The sequence below is a fragment of the Scyliorhinus canicula genome, chromosome 2 (assembly GCF_902713615.1).
Source record: "Scyliorhinus canicula chromosome 2, sScyCan1.1, whole genome shotgun sequence".
NCBI classification, from domain to species: Eukaryota; Metazoa; Chordata; class Chondrichthyes; order Carcharhiniformes; family Scyliorhinidae; genus Scyliorhinus; species Scyliorhinus canicula.
This window is the reverse complement of record NC_052147.1, coordinates 19,232,325-19,258,034: the sequence shown is the minus strand read 5'-3', so window position 1 is coordinate 19,258,034 and position 25,710 is coordinate 19,232,325. Positions and strand designations below refer to the sequence as shown.

Sequence of the window (25,710 nt, the reverse complement as noted above, 5' to 3'; positions counted from 1 at the left end):
TGAGATAGTTTATTCTTAAACTGTGTCTCCTAGTTCCACAAGGGGAACAATCCTTTCAGGATCCATCCTGTTAAGCCCCATAAGGATCCTATGTTCCAGTAATCTTTTATTATTGTCACAAGTCGGCTTATATTAACACTGCAATGGATTTACTGCGGAATTCCTCCAGTCGCCACACTCCGGCACCTTTTTGGGTACGCTGAGGGAGAATTCAGAATGTCCAAATTACCTAACAGCTCGTCTTTCGGGACTTGAGGGAGGAAACAAGAGCACCCGGAGGAAACACACGCAGACAAGGTGAGAATGTGCAGACTCTGCACAGACAGTGACCCAAGCCGGGAATCGAACCTGGGACCCTGGCGCTGTGAAGCAACAGTGCTAACACCACTTTGCTACCGTGCCGTCCATCAGATCACCTCTCATTCTTCTAAACTCCAATGGGTACAAATTTATAATCCAGATTTATTAACTGAATTCAATTTCCAGCAGCTGCTATGGTGGGATTTGAACCTCTGCCCCTAGAACCTGTCCAACCTTTTCTCATGATAACTCACTCATCCCAGAAAAAGGTCAAGTTCTTTGAACTGATTCAAATGCAATTGTGTCCTTTCTTAAATAAGGAGACCAAATTTGTACACCACACGCCAGATGTACTTTCATTAATGCCCTGTAGGGATTTCCGGTTGCGGTGATGCGGAGCTAAGCGCACGTTCGGTAGCTCCCGCTATTTTTGGTCTTTTGGGCTCTTTTAAGGGTCCGTAGCGGTGCTGATTGGACTTTTCCCCGTGTAGGAACACTTCCACTAAGATTATCTGCTGGTGGATGGACTGGACCTGGAGCGGAGCGGTCAAAAAAATCGGCTTTGGAGCAGAGAAAGGTGCGAGGCAGGAAAAGCAAGATGGCGGCGGGCGGGGAACCAGCAGCGTGGCAGCAGTGGGCGCGGGAGCAGCAGGAGCTGCTTCAGCGCTGTTTCAGAGAGCTGAAGGCCGAGATCCTGGAACCGTTTAAGGCCTCTTTGGACAAGCTCACGGCGACTCAGACGGCTCAGGGTGCGGAGATCCGAGAGCTTCGGCAAAAGGCCTCGGAGAGCGAGGACGAACTCCTGGGCCTGGCAGTGAAGGTGGAGTCAGACGAGGCGCTCCACAAGAAGTGGTTAGCGAGGATGGAAGAGATGGAGAACCGCTCCCGTCGGAAAAACCTGCGGAATCTGGGCCTCCCGGAGGGGCTGCAAGGTTCGGATTTGGGGGCCTATGTTGCTATGATGCTGAACTCGCTAATGGGCGTGGGGACGTTCCAGGGACCCTTGGAGCTGGAGGGTGCCCATCGAGTGCTGTTGAGGAAACCCACGCCAAACGAGCCGCCTCGGGCGGTGCTGGTCCGTTTCCACCGCTTTGTCGACCGTGAGTGTGTGCTGAGATGGGCGAAGAAGGAGAGGAGTAGTAAGTGGGAGCATGCGGAGATCAGGATCTATCAGGACTGGAGTGCGGAGGTGGCAAAGAGAAGGGCTGGTTTTAATTGGACTGTGGCGCTAACAATTACAGTCAAAGACGAGAGACAAGTTCAATCGAGGCTTTATTGCTGTGTGATGCTATTCCTCCGGCTGCAACTGAAGACTAGAGTCTGAGTGACTCACACGCATATTTATACACGAGCTCCCTGTGGGCGGAGCTAGCCGGCAGGGGCTTACCGGAGGAACCTGTATTACAGGTACAGCCATACATCCCCCTACTGCAAGTATGCATATCTACAGTGGTTATCACCACACAAACGAAGGCAGTGCTTCACAAGAAGGGTGTGAAGTTTGGCCTGTTACAGCCGGCACGCCTCTGGGTCACGTATAAAGACCGCCATCTCTACTTCGACTCTCTAGAGGAGGCCTAGGCTTTTGTCCAGGCAGAGAAGCTGGACTCGAACTGAGACTGGGGGCTGGGGAATGATGTACACAGTCCAGAGGCTTTGTCCTCCTTGGTATCCTTTCGCTTTTATTGGTTGTATTTGATGATGCCTTTTTGCTGTTCTGCTTTTTGGGACTGTTATTTGTTTACTTGGGTGCTTTTTCGTTTTTTTTTCACTGGTGGAGGGTTGGGGAGCGGTTCATGGTCCTGTTGGGTCATGTGCCTGTCTTTTCCCGCATGTTGGGTCGGGGGCGGGGTTTGGGATGGAAGCGCGGGCTTTCCTCCCGTGCTGGAGGAGCAGTGGGCGGGGCAGGCACTGGGTGGGGGAGAATGGTGGTTGTGTTGTATCGGGGGGGGGGGGGGGGGGGATCGTTGGGATGGCGGGAGCAGCTGGGGTCAGCAGGAGTCGGCTGACTTACGGAAGTACAATGGAAGGGGTTATGCAGCTAGGGGGACCCTAGCTTGGGGGGGGGGGGAATAGGGGGGGTACCGGGTTGCTGCTGCAGGGGCCGAAGGGGAACTGCTAGTGATGGGGGGGTTGGGAGGGGGGGTCTGCCACCGTGGGGAATGGGCCTGGGGGGTTCTGCGGGCACGTGGTGAGCCGAGGGAGAGCTATGGCTGACCGGCACAGAGGGAGGGGGAAGACCCTCCAGATTTGGCTGGTCACATGGAATGTGAGGGGGCTGAATGGACCGGTGAAGCGGTCCCGGGTCTTGGCGCATCTGAAGAGGCTGGGTGCGGACGTGGCTATGCTCCAGGAAATGCACCTGAAGGTGGTGGATCAGGTGAGGCTCAGACGAGGCTGGGTTGGACAGGTATTTCACTCGGGGCTAGATGCGAAGAATCAAGGGGTGGCGATTTTAGTTGGCAAGATCTTTTCGTTTGTGGCGTCGAGTGTGGTGGTGGACAGCGCAGGTAGATACGTAATGGTGAGTGGTAGGCTTCAAGGGGAACGGGTGGTTCTGGTTAATGTGTACGCCCCCAACTGGGACGATGCGGGCTTCATGCGGCGAATGTTGAGCCGTTCTCGGACCTGGAGATGGGGGGCTTGATTTTGGGAGGAGATTTTAACACTGTGTTAGACCCAGCCCTGGATCGTTCGAGGTGAAGGACGGGTAAGAGGCCGGCGGCGGCCTCTGTGCTGAGGGGGTTCATGGATCAGATGTGAGGGGTAGATCCTTGGAGGTTTTTGAGGCTGGGAGGTAGGGAGTTTTCCTTTTTCTCCCATGTCCACAAGGCCTATTCGCGGATTGACTTTTTTGTCCTCAGCAGGGCGCTAATACCGAGAGTGGGGGGGTGGAGTATTCGGCGATAGCTATATCTGACCATGCCCCGCACTCGGTGGACCTGGAGATGGGGGAGGGGAAGGATCAGCGCCTGCTGTGGAGGTTAGGTGTGGGGCTGCTGGCAGAGGAGGAAGTATGTGGGTGGGTCTGTATGAGCATAGATGGGTATTTGGAAGCCAATGACAACGGGGAGGTGCAAGATAGGGTGGTCTGGGAAGCGCTGAAGGCGGTGGTTAGAGGGGAGCTGATATCTATTCGGGCGCACAGGGAGAGGGCGGAGAGGGTTGAGAGGGAGAGGTTGGTGGAAGAAATGGTAAGGGTGGACAGGAGGTATGCGGATGTACCGGAAGAGGGGCTTTTCAGGAAGCGTCGCAGTCTCCAAGCAGAGTTCGATATACTGACCACCCGGAAGGCGGAGGAGCAATGGAGGAGGGCGCAGGGGGCGGTATATGAGTACGGGGAGAAGGCAAGCCGGATGCTGACCCACCAGCTCCGGAAGCGGGAGGCAGCGAGAGAGATAGAGGGAGCCACAGATGCAGGAGGGAACCTGGTGCGGAGTGGTAGGGACATTAATGGGGTGTTCAGATCCTTTTATAGGGGCTGTACCGGTCGGTGCCCCCTAGGGAGGTGGGCGGGATGGACCGCTTTCTGGATAAGCTGGAGTTCCCAAGAGTGGAGGATGAGCGGGTGGAGGGTCTGGGGGCCCCAATCGAGTTGGAGGAGCTGATAGAGGCGCTGGGGAGCATGCAGACCGGGAAAGCACTGGGGCCTGATGGGTTCCCGGTGGAGTTTTACAAGAAATTCTCAGATTTCTTGGGCCCGCTGCTTGTGAGGACCCTGAATGAGGTGAGGGAGGGGGGTCTTTGCCCCCGACGATGTCTAGAGCAATAATCTCACTAATCCTGAAGTGGGATAAGGACCCCCTCCAATGTGGGTCTTATAGGCCGATCTCACTCCTCAACGTGGATGCAAAGTTGTTGGCCAAGATATTGTCCAGGAGGGTGGAAGATGTGGTCCCGATGGTTATACATGAGGATCAAACGGGATTTGTGAAGGGGAGACAGCTGAATGTCAATGTGCGGGGGCTGCTCAATGTTATGATGATGGCGTTGGCGGATGGGGAGGCGGAAATAGTAGCATCGATGGATGCGGAGAAAGCTTTCGATAGAGTGGAGTGAAGCTACCTGTGGGAAGTGTTGAGAAGATTTGGGTTTGGTGAGGGATTTATTAGCTGGGTGAGGCTGCTGTATAGTGCCCCGGTAGCGAGCGTGGTGACGAATGGGAGGAGGTCGGAAGACTTTCGGCTGTCCCGGGGGACAAGGCAGGGGTGCCCATTGTCTCCCCTGCTCTTCACGTTAGCGATTGAGCCCTTGGCCATGGCACTGAGGGACTCGAAGAACTGGAGGGGGATTGTGCGGGGTGGGGGAGGAGCACCAATTGTCGCAGTACGCGGATGATTTACTGCTGTACATTGTGGATCTGGAGGGGGGGATTCCAGAGGTGCTGAAGATACTTGGGGAGTTTGGGGATTTTTCGGGCTATAAGCTCAACGTGGGGAAGAGTGAGCTGTTTGTGCTGCACCCGGGGGACCAGGAGAGGGAGATAGGAGGGCCCCCGTTGAAGAGGGCGGTGAGGAGCTTTAGATATCTTGGGGTCCAGATAGCTAGGAGCTGCGGGGGCCCTGCATAGGCTAAATGTTTCGAGGTTGGTGGAACAGATGGAGGAGGAGCTCAGGAGGTGGGACGCTTTGCCACTCTCTTTGGCGGGTAGAGTCCAGTCAGTTAAGATGACGGTGCTCCCGAGGTTCTTGTTTCTCTTCCAGTGCCTCCCCTTATTGATCCCGAAGGCTTTTTTTAGGAGGGTTAACAGGAGTATTCTGGGGTTTGTGTATGCGCGCAAGACCCCGAAGGTGAGGAGAGTATTCCTGGAACGAGGCAGGGAGGTAGGTGGGTTGGCGTTCAACAACTTGTGTGGATACTACTGGGCTGCAAATGTGGCAATGAGCCGTAGGTGGGTGATGGAGGGGGAGGGTGCTGCATGGAAGAGGATGGAGGCGGCGTCCTGTGTGGGCACGACTTTGGAGGCGCTGGAGACGGCCCCGCTCCCACTCCCCCCAGCAAGGTATTCTACAAGTCCAGTTGTGGTGGCTTCCCTCAAAATTTGGGGACAGCGGAGGCGGCACAGGGAGGAAGTGAAGGCCTCAGTGTGGGCCCTGATATGGGGCAATCACCGGTTTGCACCAGAGAGAATTGATGGTGGGTTTTTGAGTTGGCATAGGGCAGGCATTAGGCGGATGGGGGAACTTTTCCTCGATGGGAAGTTTGTGACTTTAGAGGAGTTGGAGGGGAAGTGGGGTCTCCCTCCTGGGAACAATTTTAGATATATGCAGATTAGGGCGTTTGTTAAGCGGCAGGTGGCGGGTAAGGGGGGCGGGGGGGTGAGTTAGGGATCTGTTAAGGGGGTTTGTTTTTGCGACTTTGCTACTTTCTTGTTTTTTTGTATTGTTATTAATTTATTGCTTTGTATGGGGGGGGGGTTCTTTCTGTTTATTTTTATACTCTGTTTATTTTATTGTTGGGAGAAAATTTGTAGTTGAAAAATTTGAATAAAAATTATTTTAAAAAAAATCAATGCCCTATAGAACATTACTTTTATATTTCATTCCCCTCGCAATAAACAACAACATCCCACTCACCTTCCTGTCCAATTGCTGGACCTGCTTATTAACCCATTTCACTCTATTCCTCAGAGTTCTGCAATCTCTCTCCATTTAGATAAAATCCTGCTTTTCTAATGACATCATATCACATTTAATGAAAGGTTAATGTTCTTAAGTTAACATCAGTCAAAATTCTTCTTACTTTAATGCTTCTATAAAATGAGTAACTACTTGGAATTGAAAGTCCTTCCCTCTCATTCTTCCTTTTTCTTTGGCAAACTCACTTTAAAATATCTAAACAGAACTGGCATTACCTGAAATTCCTCAACCAAGTTACAGAAGGATACTCCGGAAATTACTGTTATTCGGAAATGATACAGTTCTGAACCCTGCATTTCAGAAAAATCAACTGTGAGGTAAAACAGATTGAATATGATTTTGTGACAAGAACAATGATGAGGGTGATAATGCTTATATTAAAACAGAGCAAATTAGATGGAAACTTCCCTGGTGTCTACAAAGTTAAACACAGAAGTCCAGAAGCTACTCTCAGTCAGAGATACTCCATTCATCTATATGATGCTCTGTAACAGCCCACACCAAGGGATTCTGCACCAAAATCAATGCAATGGCATGAATTTGAGATATTTTCCCACCAGTTACCATCTAATGATTGCTGCAAAAGTTAGGGCTGGTGCATTCAGGAGTGAGTTTTTAAGTCATCAGTGGGAGGATTGTTGAACAACATTGCTTGACCTAAAGTGCACACTGTCACTGACACATTTCTCTTGCAGGAGAAAGTTGGGCATAAAAGGAGACAGCAGGAATTAACCACAGAGGGAGGAAGAGTCATGCCTATATATTTTAATACTGGTAGAAAAGACAGTTCTTGCCATAATGGGAGGTCCCACGGTTGAAGCCATGGTCACTGGCGGAGCTGATGCATTTAGAGTTGAGGGCCTCCACATTCTGAATGTTCCTTCTCTAATCACACTTCTCCCTCATTGCTCAATCTTTTCAGAATAACACGACGCAGATGGTGAAAATAAACATTTTCTATATAAATTTCTCCTCTCCCCCGAACCTACTGTCATGATGATGGAGAAAACGCCCCAATTACATATGGACATATTGAACTTTTAAACAAGACATGTGAGGTGGGATTCGGCGGCATCCTCCGACTCGCTGGCAGTGCACCCATGCCTGCGGGTTTCCCGATGGCGTGGGGTTGTCACAATGGGAAGCCCCATTGTTGGCTGTGGGAATGGAGAATCCCATTGTCGGTGGGGACACGCTGCGCCAGAAAACTGGCAGGATGGAGAATCCCGCCATGTATATTTTTTTAAATGGACATTTAAGGCAAAGATGGCTGAGGATATAAATTCTGAGAATGTAAATTCAGCGACTGAAAATTTCCAGTGTGGGTGATACTGAGTCCTGAGTGACAATGGAATATCACCCCATTTTTCTAGACAGGGACATATTAAAAGCACAAAGCATTTGAATGTAATCTCCTGTGGAGATAATGGAAGCTGATTATCTTCTCAGCAGGAATCATATTGTGTAAGCGATGTCCCAGTTTATGGGTTTTCACCTTCCCAGGAGTACACAAGACACTGGGATAAAAAGCCAGCTACAAACCAGGTCAAGAAGGAATAGAGCTGGGTATGTCAGAATGTGTGACACAGAAGCAAGAGTATCAGATAACAACCTCCCCCTCTGATTCCTGGAAGCAGCCAAATCAGCAAAGCCACTACTGAAAAGGAAGTAGGCCAGCCCCTCTCAGTTAAACTGAGGACCCTGGAATCTCAAAATTCACTATTCAACTGTTGAAGTCAGATTTACTAAAATCACGAATTTCAAACTACTGCAATGTTTCACCACCTACTCCTCACGGACAAGTTAATGACTGATTCGTATATTTTTAAAAAACACTTATTTTTGGACTTCTTGGGTGAGATCTTCCGGCTCTTCACGCTGGCGGGATTTTATGGTCCCGCTCATGGCGCACTCCGCAGCGGGCTTCCCGCAGCTGTGAGGTGGAATCAATGAGAGATTCCACTGATAGCAGCGGGACTAGAATATCCCGCCACTGGTCAATGGCGGTTTACCTCCTGCCTCCGAGAAACACGTCAAGGGGAGGCCAGAGAATCCTGTCCCTCATTTCTAATCAGTGTGAATGTTTGTGCACGTATTTTTTTTATTGTATTCCTTGTGTTTGATAACTAATAAACTCACTCTTTCTTTAATTCAATGTTTGATTAAGGTTTCAAGCCAAAATTATTACTTACAAATAGGCTGATGGATAGTCCATCTGGATTGTGCATATCTGTAGACATTACAAAATATTTTCTTAGTTTGTCAAAACTTGGGTTAATTTTTGTACCTAGACAAAATACAAATGGCATCATCAAAATCTGATTTAATTCACAATATCAGACTTTTAAACATCAACTACACTCTTTTACTTAGCCATTACAATCATTTTCTCAATGTTTATAAAATTGAAAAATAATCATTCAGGATGCAGTAACTCTCTTCAACTGCCTGCATTATTTATCGGCTGCAGGACTGTGCTAGTTCTGAGATTAGGATTCTAGAATCAACACATGCATAAATGGATATAACCAATAATCTTATCTTCTCCTTAAATTTCACATTTGCTCCTTTTAATAGAGGTGGGAAGTCAAGTTCCTGATCTTCTCTTTGGTTGAGGCTCATCCTGTTTGGATGCAGTCAGCAGGGTCTGTCAAGAGAGATATTACACTTTCAGTGTTCCATGTTTACTTTCTGCTGTGGGACACTCTGGAAATAACCCTTCTAGTTTTAGTGAGTTCCATAATGTTGGACTTTCTGAACTTTCTGGACCTCCCACTTGCTCAAGATTGATTCATTTGGAAATGTTCGCTTTCCTACAACAAAGTTGGTAGCTTCTTCAGATATTTTCAAACGTGTTGTTTTCCTTCCACAGCAGAAACCATGCACCCATTTTGAGGCAGATATCTATCTACTGGTTCAACTAAAAATGGTTAGATCGCACAAGATCTGTGTGATCTCTGCTTCCTGTCTGCACCTATTTTCTGGACACAAAGCTGAGGAATAAAGCAGTGATGACCTATTATGATGATCACCAAGTCCTTGTGCTCAGATCCTGCCTTGACTGTTGAAAAGCTATTGGCCCATGATGTTTGACCTGGAGGAAGTTCAACGTTTTTTAACTTGTATGAATATAAGCTGCAGCTCATACTTGGACCTTATCGGGAAGTCATGGGTGCACTCAAATCTTCTTGAAGCAAAAAAGCAGAGGCCCAAACTTCATAACTTCTAGTTTCTATAGTATTAAACAGGAACTTGATTTAGAACCAGGTCCACAGGTTTATTCCATTGTTGACGATGGTGCAATCCTAATTGTTCTACATTTCTATTACCTGATTCATTCATGTTTCAAGTATTGAATACTTCTCTTGTCACCAGAGCAGCAGTGAATGATACAGCTATGAAGTTCTTCATAGAAGGTGAAAGTGCCATTAGATTCAAGGAAGAGACATACAAATTGGCCACAAAAAACAGCAGACCTGAGGATTGGGAGCAGTTTATAATTCAGCAAAGGAGGACAAGGGGATTGATTAAGAAGGTGAAAATAGAGTACGAGAGTAAGCTTGCGGAAATGTAAAAAAAACTGTAAAAGCATACATAGGAAGAGAAAAAGATTGACAAATGTCCCTTACAATCAGAAACCGGTTGGAGAACAAAGAAATGGCTGAGCAACCAATTATATACTTTGGGTCTGTCTTCACAAAGAAGGACACAAATAACGTGCCAGAAATGTTGGGGAACACAGGATTTAGTGAGAGGGAAACTGAAGGAAATAAGTATTAGTAAGGAAATTGTGTTGGGGAAATTGATGGGATTGAAGGTCAATAAATCCCCAGGACCTGATAATCTACATCCCACAGTACTTCAGGAAGTGGTCCAAGAAATATTGGATGCAATAGTGGTCACCATCCAAGATTCTGGAACAGTTCTCACTTGTTGGAGGGTAGTTAGTGTTAACCCCACTATTTAAACATAGAGGTAGAGAGAAAACGGGAACTATAGACCAATCAGCCTGATGTCGACAGTGAGGAGAATGCCAGAGTTCATTATAAAAGTTTTAAAACAAGAGCACTTGGAAAACAGTGGTAGGATTGGGCAGAGTCAATGTGGATTTCCGAAAGTGAAATCATGTCTGACAAATTTACTGGAATCCTTCGAGGATGTAATTAGTAGCGTTGACAAGTAGAGCCAGTGGATGTGGTTTCTTTCGACTTTCAGAAGGTTTTGACAAAGTCCCACAGAAGAGATTAGACTGTAAAATTAAAGCACATGGGATTAGGGAGAGAGTATTGAGTTGGATTAAAAAAAACTTGTTGGCAGACAGGAAACAAAAAATAGGAATAAATGGATCTTTTTTGACCAAATGACAGGCAATGACTAGTAGGGTATTGCAGGGATCCATGCTGGGTCCCAGCTATTCACAATATATATTAATAATTTAGATGAGGGAACTAATTGTAATATCCCCAAATTTGCAAATGACACAAAGCTAGCTGGGAGGGTGAGCTGTGAGGTGGAAGCAGAGATGCTTCACTGTGATTTGGACAAATTTAGTGAGTGAACAAATGTATGGCAGATGCAGTATAATGTGGATAAGTGTGAGGTTATCCACTTTGATATCAAAAGCAGGAAGGCATATTATTATCTGAATGGCTATAGATTGAGAGAGGGGAATGTGCAATGAGACCTGGTTGTCCTTGCACCCTAGTCACTGAAAGTAAGCATGCAGGTGCAGCAGGCGATAAAGAAAGCAAATGGTGTGTTGGCTGTCAGAGCGAGAGGATTCAAGTACAAGAGCAGGGATGTCTTGCTGCAATTATACAGGGACTTGGTGAGGCCACATCTGAAATATTTTGAGCAGTTTTGGTCGCCTTATCTGAGGAAGGATGTTCTTGCTATAGAGGGGGTGCAGCAAAGGTTTACCAGACTGATTCCTGGGATGATGGGACTGACGTATAAGGAGATATTGAGTTAGTTATTTGCTGGAGTTTAGAAGAATGAGGGGGTCTCATAGAAACCTATAAAATTCAAACAAGATGAGAGAGGGTAGATGCAGAAAGGATCTTCCTGATGGTGGAAGAGTCCAGAACTAGGGGTCAGAGTCTAAGATTACGGGTTAAACCATTTAGGATTGAGATTAGAAAAAATGTCTTCACCCAGAGAGTGATGAGCCACAGAGCGTAGTTGAGGCCAAAACATTGTTGTTTTCAAAAAGGGGTTAGCTTTAGCTCTTGGGATTAAAGGGACCAAAGGATATTGAGGAAAGTGGGAACAGGTTACTGAGTTGGATGATCACCCATGGTCATAATGAAGGATGGAGCAGGCTCAAAGGGCTAAATGACCTTCTCCTGCTCCTATTTTCTGTGTTTATTTGCTTCATTTTCTCATGCTGGTGCTTTCACCTTTCCCCAGTGTGCAAAACAGAAGAAAATTGGAGACAATGTCAGTTTGTTGCATTCTTTTTCATTGATTTTTATTGATGTTAGCATGACATTTGGGGTCAAATGTCCAAGAGGCTCCAAGAGAGAAAGGCACAGAACAGATTGTGCCTGTAGAACCATATGCTCACTGCAGTATAAAGATTTGGCACATATAGGATTAATGTGGGACTGAGTATAGTACTGTCCACACAGTGATGCAAGAGTGTACCTAACCCACACTCAGAGTGAATCTAATGTTGGACAAAGCCAGCATAGTAGCAAACATGAATGCAACTCCTAGTTTGTTTCAGGACTTTTGCCTATGTCTGAAGGACCTTGAAGACCACAAACAGGGATAGTTGTTAGTTGGAACCAAGTGACAATCTCGACAATCATCATTCCTAGTCATCTCAGAGTTCAGTTATGGATTGGATATAGTCAGCCTACATGTCAGGGGTAGTTTTCATTCTACCACCCACCACCTGAGAGCTCCTGGTCTCTCTCTCTCTCTCTGATATGAGGGATACAGATGTATGACTTATCTCCAAGCATCTTCTTCTACACGTGTTAACTGCCCAATTTCTCATGGGCTCCTGCCAGCTCTTTGCCTTTCTTTTGCATTTTGAGGTTTCTTCCATAAGAGACAATGAACCAGATCTGCGAGTGAAGAGATCATGTAGGGTTTGGTTTAGCATAGTGGGCTAAATCGCTGGCTTGTAATACAGAGCAATACCAACAGCACAGGTTCAATTCCTGTACCAGCCTCCCCGAACCGGCACCGGAATGTGGCGACTAGGGGCTTTTCACAGTAACTTCATTGAAGCCTACTTGTGACAATAAGTGATGATTATTATTATTATGAATGCAGTGCATTCATTTAGGGTGAAAATCAGACAAATGCATCACATTGCACAAGGATTGGGGTGCATAGCAGCAGTGGATAGATACATGGGAAGTGAGATAATGCATAGCAAGTTAAATTGTGAGGAGTGATCTCATGGAGTAAACTTGCATGACAGAGTGACGATGTTGAGTGGGGGTGCAGATGAATAAGCAAATACATTCACTTTTTCTGATTGGTTACGTCATCAAAGCCCTGTATCTGAGACTGGGGAGCAATGCTCTTCAATCAACTTTAATCATGTCTTCTTGATCACAGCAGCAAGCTTCTTCCTCCTATTGATGGAAAACGTATGCTCCTATTGATCTTGCTGAATTCAGCAATAATTCAAGCAAGTATCATTAAAGCAGGGGTCTTATGCTTTATTCATTCATGGGATGTGTGCATTTCTGAAAAAGCCAACATTTGTTGTCCATCACTAATTGTCCTTGAAATGAACATTTCAGAGGGTAGTTAAGAGTCAGGTGGCACAGAGCTTCCTGTCAGTCATTGATATCTGTAGCCTTCCAAATGGACCAGTTGCCCGCGGTTTGCCAATGGTGGTCAAGGTCACTACAGCCCTGGCTTTATTCACCTCCAGCTCCTTCCAGGAGGTCACTTTGACATTTGGAATCAATAACCAGGGGATAGTTTTCAAATAATTGTCAGAAGGATTAGAGAGGAGTTGAGAAATATTTACTGGTGGGCCCAGAGGATGATGGGAGTATTGACTCAAAGTACTGTCACCTCCAGAGCGATGGACCAAGAGCTGGAAAGTGGGATTAGGCTGGATTGCTCTTTTTCAGATGGCATAGAAACAATGGGCTGAATGACCTTCTTAGACTTAGAACAGTACAGCACAGAACAGGCCCTTCGGCCCTCAATGTTGTGCCGAGCAATGATCACCCTACTCAAACCCATGTATCCACCCTATACCCGTAACCCAACAACCCCCCCTTAACCTTACTTTTTAGGACACTACAGGCAATTTAGCATGGCCAATCCACCTAACCCACACATCTTTGGACTGTGGGAGGAAACCGGAGCACCCGGAGGAAACCCACGCACACACGGGGAGGACGTGCAGACTCCGCACAGACAGTGACCCAGCCGGGAATCGAACCTGGGACCCTGGAGCTGTGAAGCATTTATGCTAACCACCATGCTACCATGCTGCCCTCTTCTGGGTCATAAGTTTGCGATGTTTCTGTATCCAAGGAGTGCCATGATACATTCATCCTGCATAATCATGTCTTCCACAGACCTCCAAGCAGAGTCAGGAGATGACTTCTTGGAATCTAGGATTACCCTCTAAGAATAAGTCTGATGATACCAGTCAGGACACTCAACTTGATGTCCAGGAAAGGGATATTAGCACAAAAGGTAGAATTTAGCAAACTGTTGGGATGCTGGAGATGCAATCCAGGTGTCCAGACAGATCTCGGATGATGCTGTGGTTGATCATTTAGTTGCCAGGGATGCCCAGGAAGGACTCATTAAGGCACTCTCAGCTAATCTGAGGCAATGGCATCATCCGGCATATGAATTCTGAACTCATCATTCGCCAACAGCTTCAGCACAAAGCAATTCCGCAAGCAGCAAATCATTCCCTTCACTGATATCCATTGAACATCTTTTATTCTTGTCATACCATTCTTCACAAGGCAGAAGACTATTCGGCAGGTTCCAAACAAAAAAACTTGGGCTTTGAAATGAAGGTTAAGGTGCACAAACATTAAACAGAAATACATTAAAATAGTTGCTGTGAAATGGAATAATAGCAGGAATATATAAGATTTGCACTCCTTCTGCTTGTACTTTACTTACTAGTCGCCTCCCAGTTAGTCCTGTTGTTAAGTTCAGAGATTAAAACGAAGTAAGGTGCGCTCAATTGCTGAAGGACTTGGTTTGATTTCTTCAGGTAAAGTTTGAGAAGAAAATCTTTGACTGGATAGGTAACCCGGTAAACCTACAGGAATAGACAATGTGATATTAGTTGGAATTCCACACTAACATTATCATAATACATTGTTGTGTGTGCTCCATTGACAAACAATGATAGTGCAATTGTGCAAGAAAAATAGTGTATTACCAAACAAAATAATGCTTAAGTTTCTATGGGAATGAGGTTCAGCTTTTGAACTCTTTTTGTTTTACCCCCAGTAGTGGGTGAGTGTTCTTCTTTTGTCTCCAAGTTAGGAAGCTATAACTTGCTTTACTTTACTTTGCTAAATTAATAACTCATTAACTAACAAAATAAATAAATAAGGTCAGACAGAGATGGTGGCGTGCCCTAATTGCAACCCTGGACAACCAGAGTACAGTAAATCTTCCTTAGTTCGAGCAACTTCAGACCGGAGTTGCTGAGCTGCAGACATTGTGCAATATTACTTCTCAGGTGAAAGTTACTGGGGCACTTTGTTATAGGAGGCAGTTACATAGCTGAAGTTAAGAAAAACTTTAGAGTTGGTCAATGTTCAGGGACAGGAAGGTGTGACTGTGAGGCAGGCAGATATGGGGATCCAGCATGTAATGAGGATGGAGCCTCGGCCTTTGAAATTTGAGGTATTTGCCTGGTAAATATGAAGTGAAATAAATATTTAATATTTCTGCCATCTTTCTTTTGTTACCTGTGGTATTATCCTGCCAAAGTCTTAATGGCTCAGTTCATATCCCAGGTTTTTTTTTAGTTGATGTGTCTGTAAAATATTTTACCATTTAATTTTATTCTCCTTGATAACTTAATTTCATTGTTCCTCTTTGCCTTTCTAATAGTTTTTTGTACTTCTCTCCTGTTCTCTTATATTATGCACTTCTCTGCTATTTATGTACTTAAGTTTGTCTCTTTCTTCACCTTCAATTGTTCATTTATGTTTTTACTTATCCATGGAGTCTTGCTAACAGTTAGTTATTTCCCTTCAGTGGAATATATTTTATAAGCTTCCAAATTGTAGTTATACCATTGGACAGAGCATTCAGCAAAAAAAATTGGAATTTGAAACAAAGGCATTGTGATAATTTGGGGGACTTTAAATCTTCATATAGCCTGGACAAAGCAAAGATAAGGGCGCAAGGAATTAAAGCAGTAACAGTTGAACTTCTTGTATTGTGGAGCCATAGACTTTAAAACATAAACAGGAAGTTTGTGAAATGTTTTGAGGAGAAAGTGTAGCTTAATCCTCAATATGTAAATTATGCAATGTATAAACTACAACTGTTCACATGACGAGATAGAACATAGAACATAGAACAGTCCCTTCGGCCCTCGATGTTGTACCGAGCAATGATCACCCTACCCAAACCCACGTATCCACCCTATACCCGTAACCCAACAACACCCCCCCCCCCCCCTAACCTTACTTTTTAGGACACTACGGGCAATTTAGCATGGCCAATCCACCTAACGCGCACATCTTTGGACTGTGGGAGGAAACCGGAGCACCCGGAGGAAACCCACGCACACAAGGGGAGGACGTGCAGACTCCGCACAGACAGTGACCCAGCCGGGAATTGAACCTGGGACCCTGGAGCTGTAAAGCATTTATGCTAACCACCATGCTACCGTGCTGCTGCCATATTGTCTTCAAATATTTGTGAATAGATATACCATGTAATCTTATCTATGATAGGTACCTGTGATGTGGGCAGAAAATGGGGTGGAATTTTTTCATGCCCCGCCAGCGGGTTCAATGGCATTCACTGGGGCGATGGAGTGTGGTGGGGGAGGGGGGGAGGTTAGAATTCGGCAGGAGTCCAAACATTGGCTTTATGCCAATATGAATTTTCAACGTGTTCTTCTGCTGGGACCCACCACAGTGAATCTGGAAACCAACTGGTGTCTGGTGTTAAATTGATTTGTTTTCCATGAATGTGAACTCACTTCCTCCCCTCATGTGGGCGAACTTACACCAGATTGACTGCAGCAGTTCGAGAAGGCAGTTCCGCATCACCTTCTCAGGGCCAATTTTGTATGGGTAACAAATGCTGGCCAGAAATGGTCAGAGTTAATGAAAGAATAAAAATAATTAAATGTAGCAGTCAATTTGTGTACTGCACTTCTCAAAATAGTGTCATGGGGTATTTTACATCCACTGTGAGGGCCTCAATGTAATCTTATATCCAAAATACAGTGCCTTCCACTGAGCATCATTCCCTCAGTATTGCTTCAAAGAGCCAACCTTGATTTTTGTGCTCAAGTCCTGGAGTGGCACTGAGATACCCTCAATTACAACACAGGAGAGAAGATTGGTAATTCAAAGGCTTTAATCATCAGAGAACCGGACAGCTGCCGTGAAGTGTGCTCACAGCATGCTGTCCAGTGAGCATCATCTTATATAACGTTTCCTGGGGGCGGAGCCAGAGGCAGAGTCCCTCAGGGTTCCAAGCCCGGTCTTAAAGGGCCAATGTATTAAAGGCAAGGTACAGTTACAGCAGTTACCGATACCATTCATCACAGGCACTTAACAGGAAATCAACAACCTGGGGCGCGATTCTCCGAGCCCTGTGCCGAGCTGGAGAATCGGCGTAACTGTGCCCCAACGCCCCGACGCCGGCACGCAATTCTGCGAGGCACAGAGAATCGGCGCCATCTGCGCGAACGGTCGAGGGACGGCCTGTGGGGCGGGGAAAAGCGCTCCTTCACCGGGGGGGGGGGGGGGGGGGGGCCTCCGTTGGGGGTCTGACCCACGATTGGGGTCCACCGATCGGTGGGCTGGGCTCTCCACCCCCGGGCCTACTTTGTTGCGCGGCCGGCCCCTTAAGAAGTCCCCCGCGCATGCGTGAGTTGGCGCGGCCCAACTGCGCATGCAAGGGGTGGCGCAGCGCCTATTTGGCACCGGGAAGGGAGGCTGGAGCGGCGTGAACTGCTCCAGCGCCGTGCTGACCCCCTGTGGGGGTCAGAATCAGTCATCCCCTCCCCGTTTCGCGCCGCCGTGAAATGCGACGGCGTTCACGACGGCGCAAACACTTAGTCTCCATTTTGGAGAATCGCCACCCCTCATCAGAGACAAAGTTCTGCACAGGCTAGTAACTGGGAGGAAGACTGGGGGGGGGAGAGGAAGCTATTGAAAGGTTTCTCAAAAGATGCCAACTTCCATTGTAGGGTCTTCGACCTTTGATGTGGCAGTAAAGCTCATTGCCAGAGGTCTTCCTGATTCTTTGTCACTAGTGTAGCCCTTTCCACTACAGAAATGCTGCCGCCGGATATTCCAAAACCTTGCCACCTTGCACCTTTTATGAAGCCACTTGGCTCTGACAGGGAAGGCCTGTCTTTTTCACGGGAATCGTTGACCAATGCAGGATGGTCAGAAATGAATGATAGCAAAATCATCCAGTCATTGGCTGGAAAGGTCAAAAAGGAGCTAAACGTCAGCCCACTCCCCCCCATTATTATTTTCAGGTCAGTGAATGTACCTGTGGAAAGGTCCGATTAGGCCTGTTCTGCAACTATTTACTACCGCCTCAGCATGTTCTTACCGGCTTCATTGGATAATACCAATATAGACCATTAAAAATGATTTTCAGGCCAACAAGCGCCTGGGAAAAAAACATACTGATGTTCTCCTCATCACATCAACATCCTGACACACACCACAATTCATAAATTCAAATCCTTAGGGGAAAGATGTTGTTCAACCCAGAATGGTCGAAAGAATACAATTTCACAGCAAAAAGCACGAAGGGCGAGCATCATGCATTCTGCTCTTTGTTTCAATGTGATATCGACGTTAGCCATTGAAGAAAGGGAGATGTGCATCAACACATTTTGTCAGAAAAGCACCTATAACACTCAAAGTGCAGGTACATCATCATTGAGCTCCTTTAATGGGGTTTAATGCTGCAGCCATTTACAATAGAAATTGTGCATGTTGCCAGCCCAAATTATGATTGCTGGTGCCCTCTCAAGAGTTTTCAGAACAATGGACAGTAAATGTCTCAAAGCCAGGTGAATGCATGGGGTTTTATAAGATTACAAAATAAAACTGTATGTTTGACATGAATCTTCTTTTGGAAATATACTTAATCATTGTTATTGTCTGTATGATATGGTGTTTAATTTGTTCATGATGTTAAGAACTTGTTATATTTTGAACACTGTTGTAAAGAAAACTTAACTGTGATGAAAGTTTATTTTTCCCAAGGGGGTGGGAGAAATGCCTTGGTCTTTGGCCTGGACAGGAAGTAAAATTTATAACTTCTTTAAAACATTTGGGGAATCTATAAATGGTTTGAGTTGAAAATGTCTTTTAAGAGTTTGTATCACCTGTAAAAGGAACAATTATAATTTTTGGATAATCAGAAATATTAGTTCATTTCACCTTGGAAGCAGTGCCAACAGGAAGGAAGCTAAAATACAGAGGCCATGTGGGAGGCAGACAAGAACACAGAGATCTAAAGAGAAGCTAAGAAGGTTCTGGAAAGCAGAGGGCCATTGTGTTGAAGATTGCATGGGTGGAAACCCATTTATGCAAATGGTGCTGCCTGTGGAAAATCAGCTCTGTCCTCAAAGAAAACAAATTGGAATTCTGCTTGAAAGGACTATGTGGCTGAAATTGGAACATTAAGTGACAAAATTATTAATTCAATATTAATTTATCCAACCCTATAACAATGAATTTGTAGTTGTTGCAAAATCTTATCACTTTGCATTTAATATTTAAGACTAATCGGTCAAATATTTTTACTTTGCGATTGAAACCTTTAGCTATTTGTCTTTGGACAGCCTAAATTTAATTATGGAATATTTTTTTCTGTGATCATAAATGGGCTCAGTTCGTGGTAATTAAATACTGACCATATACAGACTGAATGTGGGCGCTGATAAGTATTGATTCGGTGCTATTTATCCTAACCTACACCAAATATGCTTTTGCTTTTTATGCTGTAATGCAAAGCACAGTTGAAGTAATTGTTGAGCAAACCTCTTACCTTCTCTCTACAATCCGAGTATTGAATTAATGAAGATAATTTCATCGCTTCAGTACAGCCACATTCCTTTCTTGATTTCTTATTTTCACATTGCTTGTAATGCCCTGTTTTCTGTAATTAAAATAAGACGAAATGTTACCGTAGAATTTCATTCCAATAAGGAGAATTAAGAATTAAGAAGGATTCTTCATGGGGAGCATAAAGGGTTGGCTATAGAAATGTAAAGCACCCTAAAACAAAACTAAAATGAGTAGTTGTTGGGATATTGTAAATGCATTTGTAACTTACATTACAGCATTTTCTGATGATTGAAAGATGTAAGGAAAATTGGATTATAAATGCAGTGGGAAAGAATGATTTGCTCCAGGAGTGATTGCATGCAAAAAATAAGGCTTGGTATTTCTAAAAACAAGCCTTTCTTATAAAGTTTTAAAAGCCTGAGGTTAGAATGTGTTTGTTTAAAAGAATTTTGTTTGTAGAACTTTGGTGGTTTTAAGAGAAACTGGTGCAGGAATGTGTTTATCAGTCTAGGCTAATGGACTGTGGTTTGACTGGGTAAGTCCCTGGGGAGTTAATGTGCAGAATGAACTTGTTTTTTTTAGCTTTGGTGAAATGAGGTCATTACTGGGTGGAGCCAAGGAATGCAGAGAGACACTTTCAAAAAGGCAGAGAGGCAGTTTGGAGAAAGCTGTGGAGAGAGACAGGGTTTGGGAGAAAAGGGTTTCGGAAGTGAAGCCTGATCTGACAATCCTTGTGTTTTTTTAGACCACAGAGAAAGGCAGCTTTCTTTCCCAGTAGGATAGCGGAAAAAGAGTCAGACTATTTGAAAAGCAGAGCATTCTTGCCTGAAGACAAGGAAGAAGCTGAAACAACCACGTTGAAAGTTATTTAAAGATATTCAGCCAGAGCCTGAAATGGTTCGAACAAGAGCCAGAATCCATTCTATGCCACAAGTATTACTCTATGCCCTGCTAATTTTAAGGTGGATTAAGAGCTGTACGTTTCTTTTCTTGTTGTTTGATGGGAAATTGTATAGTTGTGTCAAGGGGTAATTATAAGCTATTCTTTCTTGGGTGGTGAAATTAAAACTTTAATATTGTATTTATAATAAAGGTTTGTTTTAGAAATACCAAAGCCTTATTTTTTTCATGCAATCACTCCTGGAGCAAATCATTCTTTCTGCACAGCCTTAAAATAAACTAAAATATTAGGGTTTAGGTCCAGTATTCACTATTGGATGCCACTATAAGCCACTATTGGGGTCTGGTCTGGGATTGTGATAAAATTGGGGGCTCATCCAGGATCGGAATTCTTAAGTTTAATTATTTGTTTGGCTTGCTTTTAAAATATTATTACTCTTTTTTCCCCTATCCTACTTGGAAAGAAGACTGGTTCTCAACAGCGTTCTTCAAACTGCCAGTCTGGAATCGTAATAGTGGGCAATTTGCATTTGTAATGGTGAACTTAAAATGTGACCATCTTTTTCTCTGATTTTTGTTTCTCCCTTCCCACTTTTGAACAAATGGTCTAGCATCCATATAGCTCTATAGTTTCTGATTTGTGTTACAGACTGTAATCATGGAGAACTGAAACCCAAGATCCCTTCCCTTAATGTCTATAATCAGTGTGTTTTTGAAAAGGAAGGTGTGGATGTTTCTTCAATATTGAGTGCATAGTCAATTTGACTAACTAGCAGCAAGCTTTTTGTGGATTTAATTGAAAAGGATTATTTAATCTCACATTCACCCCAAAAGTCTAAACATTAAGTCGCTCCCTCAGTCTGCGACCGCCATGGTTGGGGCGGGCCGATCACAGGGCAGGGGGTGCCTTATACGGCACCATGCTAATTTTGGGTGGGTGGTCCAGGTCAGATGCACGGCCGATCGAGGGCAGTATTTGGAGGGTCCAGCTCTGCAATCTGAGTCCGCCATGGAGCATGGCGCAGCCACTGGAGGCCGCTGCCGTGCGCATGTGGGGCCTCTGACCCGGAAGTGTGGGGGCCCGTATCTGCAGCAAAAGCTGCGAGCTTTCCGATGGTTCACTGCTAGCACTCTGCAGGGCTATGAACATGTGGCCCAAAGAGAATCCAACCTAAGGTCTTTTAAGCCAGTGTTCCATTCTGGAATCTTCCCATTCAGTTATATCATCAAATGGGATTGTAACATGTTGCAAGTCCAGTGAAGGAGGTGTTTTCATTCCTGAAGTGCAGGTTGAATCAATAGCCAGAGTCAAAAATATCAGGATTATTGCAGGATTCGCTTGAAGAGATGGATTTTCAATAGGTCACACAATTAATTATGTGTATTTTGCTACTAGGAGGTCGGTTTTCTGTACTGGAGGACTTGAAAAGGAACAAGCTTGGAAACCTTACAATATTGCAGTCTCCAGGTCTTAAAATGGTGTAGAAGTCGCTGTTCTTACTGTTGCTATTGACTCTGCAGTGTTGTTATGTGTTCTGCAAGCAGCACTTACAGCTTTTATTCACAGATGACCAACATGGTCTTTCATAACTCCTTTCCAAAATGTTTTTAGGCTTAAGTTAATTAGCTAGAATGTGGAATATTGTGTGCAGACATTCACCCTGGGCATCTGAAACAATCACCATCTTCTGTTCTGGAAATACCCATTCAAGTCAGGAAATATCTTTTGAATGACCTCAGGATGTGGATATTAACATTTCTCAGCTTGGAATGTGACATTTAGTCGTTTTGAGTCAGGTTTTGATCAGTGTATTTTCACACACATCCACTTTGGGGAAAAGTGGGAAAGTGGTGGAAGGATTCCTGAGCTGATTATCAACCCATTGAACTGTGTTATGAACACTCCTTCCATGGCGCACAAGTCTTGGTGTTCAACTTGCACCCAAAGCTTCTCGTCCAGAGGTAGGGGCTCGACCATTGTGCCACAAGACCTCCCTTCGGGACAGTGTGACAGTCTAAATTTACAGGTAAAGTCAGGTGATTCTTTTGCAGAATTTTAATGTCAATTATTAAAAGAAAAGTCAGTTGTAAAATACTCCAAACTGATTACATGTTCATGTTTTAAAAGTTATGGATAGGGCATGCCTTTGCTAGGCATGACAGTGGGCATTGCTGTAATGTCGGAAACACAACAGCTAAAATGATGAATTGCAAATTCCCACAATCAGCAGAGTCATAATAATCAAATAATCTAGTTTAATAATGAGAAATAGGATGGGGCATCAAGGATGGGTCCTTTGTGAACACCAGATGTAATGGTGCAGGAAGAGAAAGGGAAGACATTGGAGGTTATTTGCTTGCTATAGCTGGATTGATAAGAATGAAATCAGGGGACTGAAGCCCCATTCAACTGTACAACATGGAGAGACATTGGTGAAGGATGGTGTGGTCAACCTTATCAAAAACAGCAGACATATCAAGAAGGATGAAAAGTAATCTATTAATTTGTCGCAGTTATTTAAGATGTGATTTGCAACATTGATAAGAGTTATTTTGGCACCAAGTTGGGGTGGAAACTTGACTGGCAGTTCCTGGAAAAGATGGCACAGAGTTGGGATGCAAGATCATATTCAAAGACTTGGGAAGGAAAGGCATTTGTAAAGATGTTGGAGCGGTAATGAAGGTGGATAATGTGATCAACTATGTCAAAGGATGTAACAGATCCGTAGGTTAAGGAGGGATAGTTTATCTGCAAGTTAATGGGGATGATATTGCGGCCATATCTGCCATCAGCAAGAACAGCAACGCACAAAATCTTGTGAGAGTCGGGAACTGAGATTCTTGCCGGTGAGATTTCATTTACCGATTTTCCCCCTCCCTAAACAGTGACAACCTGGCAGTGCCAACCTGTGCCAGGGACAGTGCCGAGGCAGTCCCTCTGCGGAACCTCTATTGGGGCAGGATTCACATTATGTTTGAGGATGGAGAGCCTGATGCTAATGCTTGTGGTGGAGAGGGAGAGTCCCCGATGCTGGCCGGGGAGGGCTACTGTGTCCATTATGGGGAATAGCTGGGGTGGGGGGTTCTTTCAGTGATGACAAAGCGCGAAAGGGCACCTTGATCCGGCTCTATCAGGCTCCGCCAAAGTGACGGCATAAGTCACGCCCACTGACTTTTTTCAGAGAGGTTCAAGATCTGCCCTGAAAACTCAGCTATGCAGCAGGGGCTGGTTTAGCTCACTCAGCTAAATCGCTGGCTTTTAAAGCAGACCAAGCAGGCCAGCAGCACGGTTCGATTCCCGTACCAGCCTCCCCGGACAGGCGCTGGAATGTGGCGACTAGGGGCTTTTCACAGTAACTTCATTGAAGCCTACTCGTGACAATAAGCGATTTTCATTTTTTCATTTTCAGGAGTGACACGCCAATTTTCATCAGAACCCTGACGGTCTGAAAATTTACCCTGCAGTTTGAGAGGGAGAAGCTGCAATCTGATGTAACAGTATTACACTTGAATAAGGGTACCTACAAAGTCATGAGGGAGGAGCTGGCCAGAGTTGATTGGAAAAGGAGCCAAGCAGTGGAACAACAATGGCATGGGTTTTCGGGGGTTATTTGGAAGGCACAACAGAAATTCAATCCAAGAAGGAGGATGATGTGTTAAGCAGGTTGGTTCAACGTAGACTGCACCTTGATGCAGTGAAGTTAGAAACAGACGTCTGACACAGGAGATGATCCAACACTGTTTTATTCAACTTGAGAACTGCTGTACATATTCAGCTGTGGGTTGACACTCTACTAATCTAGCTGATGACCTCGTACTGGCTTGACCAGACTTACTAGCTACCGCATGGTAATTGTGTTCACTAGATCGTGGACTCTGACTGTCTCAGTAGCTGGGTCCTGAGAGAGCGGGAATCTTAATGCCCTGTGGGCTTTATAGTGGTAGTGTCCTATCTGGTGATTGGCTGTTCTGTGTTGTGTGTTCACTGGTCATCCTGTGTGTCAATCACTGCCTGTCTGCATCTCATTATATACATGAGTGGATATTATGACATCTCCCCTTTTAAAAAAAATTAATTTTGGAATGTGGCGGTATATACATGCCTGACTATGTACAAGTGGTGAGTGATTGAACATATGTACATGGGAAGGTGTTCATCGTGCAGATACAGAGCAAACTGAACAAAATTTACAAGAGTTAAGTCTATAGATTCAGTTTTTGTGGCGGGCGACAAATTCTTGTCGATCGCCGCAGAGGTGGGCAGGTGGGATCGCTGGCAGATCAGTGGCCTCGTGGCAGGAGACGTCCAGAGGAAGCATGATAACCGGTGGAGCACAGCGGTCAGGTGGTGGGCGTGGAACTCTTCACAACTGTTGCGCCGGAGAATGGAGCCGTCAGCCATTAGAACAATGAAAGAACTTGGGGCGACCTGCTTGACAACAACAGCTGGGGCTGACCAACCGCCCTCAGGCAGCAGGACGCGAACATCATCGGCTGGAGCCAGCACAGGCAGATCCGTGGCATGAGCATCATACTTGATCTTCTGCTGGTCCCGGGATCGCTGCACTTTTTGCAGCATCGTGTGGCGGTCAAGGTCTGGAACATGGATGGCTGGAACGTCGTCCTCAGAGTGCGGTTCATGAGCAGCTGCGCCGGAGACAAACCAGTCGACAGAGGGGTTGCCCTGTATACCAGCATTGCTAAGTTGAAGTCAGAGCCTGCGTCTGCAGCCATGCACAATAACCGCTTGACAATAAGGGCCCCTTTCTTGGCCTTCCCATTTGATTGCGGGTAATGGGGACTGGAGGTGATGTGATGGAAGTTGTAGGACTGAGCAAAATCGGAAAAAGCATGGACCATTGTCACTCATTACTGTGAGTGGTATCCCGTGCCTGGCAAATGTTTCTTTGCAGGCTTTGATGACTGCCTTAGGCGTGAGGTCCGACAGTTTCACCACTTCCGGGTAACTGGAGAAGTAGTCGACCAAGAGCACGTAGTCACGCCCCTTGGCGTGAAAGAGATCTACCCCTACCTTAGACCACAGAGAGGTCACAATCAGGTCCTGTTGCAGAGCTTCCTTGGGTTGAGCTGGTTGAAACTTCTGACAGGTTGTGCAGTTGAGGACCGTGTTGGCAATATCCTGGTTAATGCCCGGCCAGTAAACCGCCTCCTGAGCTCTGCATCGGCATTTTCCGACCCCAAGGTGACCCTCATGGATTTGACCGAGTCTGCATGTTTTGAGGAATGACGATCCCATCTAGTTTAAGAAGGATTCCCTCAACATCCCTTTTGTTTGCACTGAGTGCTGAGCTTGTTGCATTTGAGTGCTACAGTGAGAGTTTGGTGACTGAGGGAGTTAGGTGAGGAGGGAGTAAGGTGCTCCTTACATTTCATTTCCTATATTTATCAAAGAGCGTGAAGGGAGCCAGGAGTTTAGAGTACAGCTGACTGGAAGCAGATTCGGAGGGCGGAGGTCCAGTTGGTCCACGGGGCAGCTAATTCTGTAAAGTAAGAGGGGATGGAGGCTAGGGCAGTTGCATACTCCTCCTGTAGGATGTGGGTGGTGAGGGATACCACTGGTGTCCCCGCTGACTATACCTACGGGAAGTGCACCCAACTCCAGCTCC

At 45.6% G+C, this 25,710-nt stretch overlaps 1 protein-coding gene across 1 annotated transcript in view; it reads right to left on the bottom strand.

Moving 5' to 3' along the window:
• LOC119951341 (cation channel sperm-associated protein subunit beta-like) overlaps positions 1 to 25,710 on the bottom strand; it is a 200,709-nt gene that overhangs the window by 1,838 nt on the left and 173,161 nt on the right. The window contains exons 11-14 of the mRNA XM_038774468.1: positions 19,164 to 19,274; positions 14,064 to 14,205; positions 8,132 to 8,226; positions 6,155 to 6,229 (exon numbers count right to left, since the gene is read on the bottom strand). Coding sequence (XP_038630396.1) covers positions 6,155 to 6,229; positions 8,132 to 8,226; positions 14,064 to 14,205; positions 19,164 to 19,274 — 423 coding nt within the window. The remainder of the gene's footprint in view (positions 1 to 6,154; positions 6,230 to 8,131; positions 8,227 to 14,063; positions 14,206 to 19,163; positions 19,275 to 25,710) is intronic.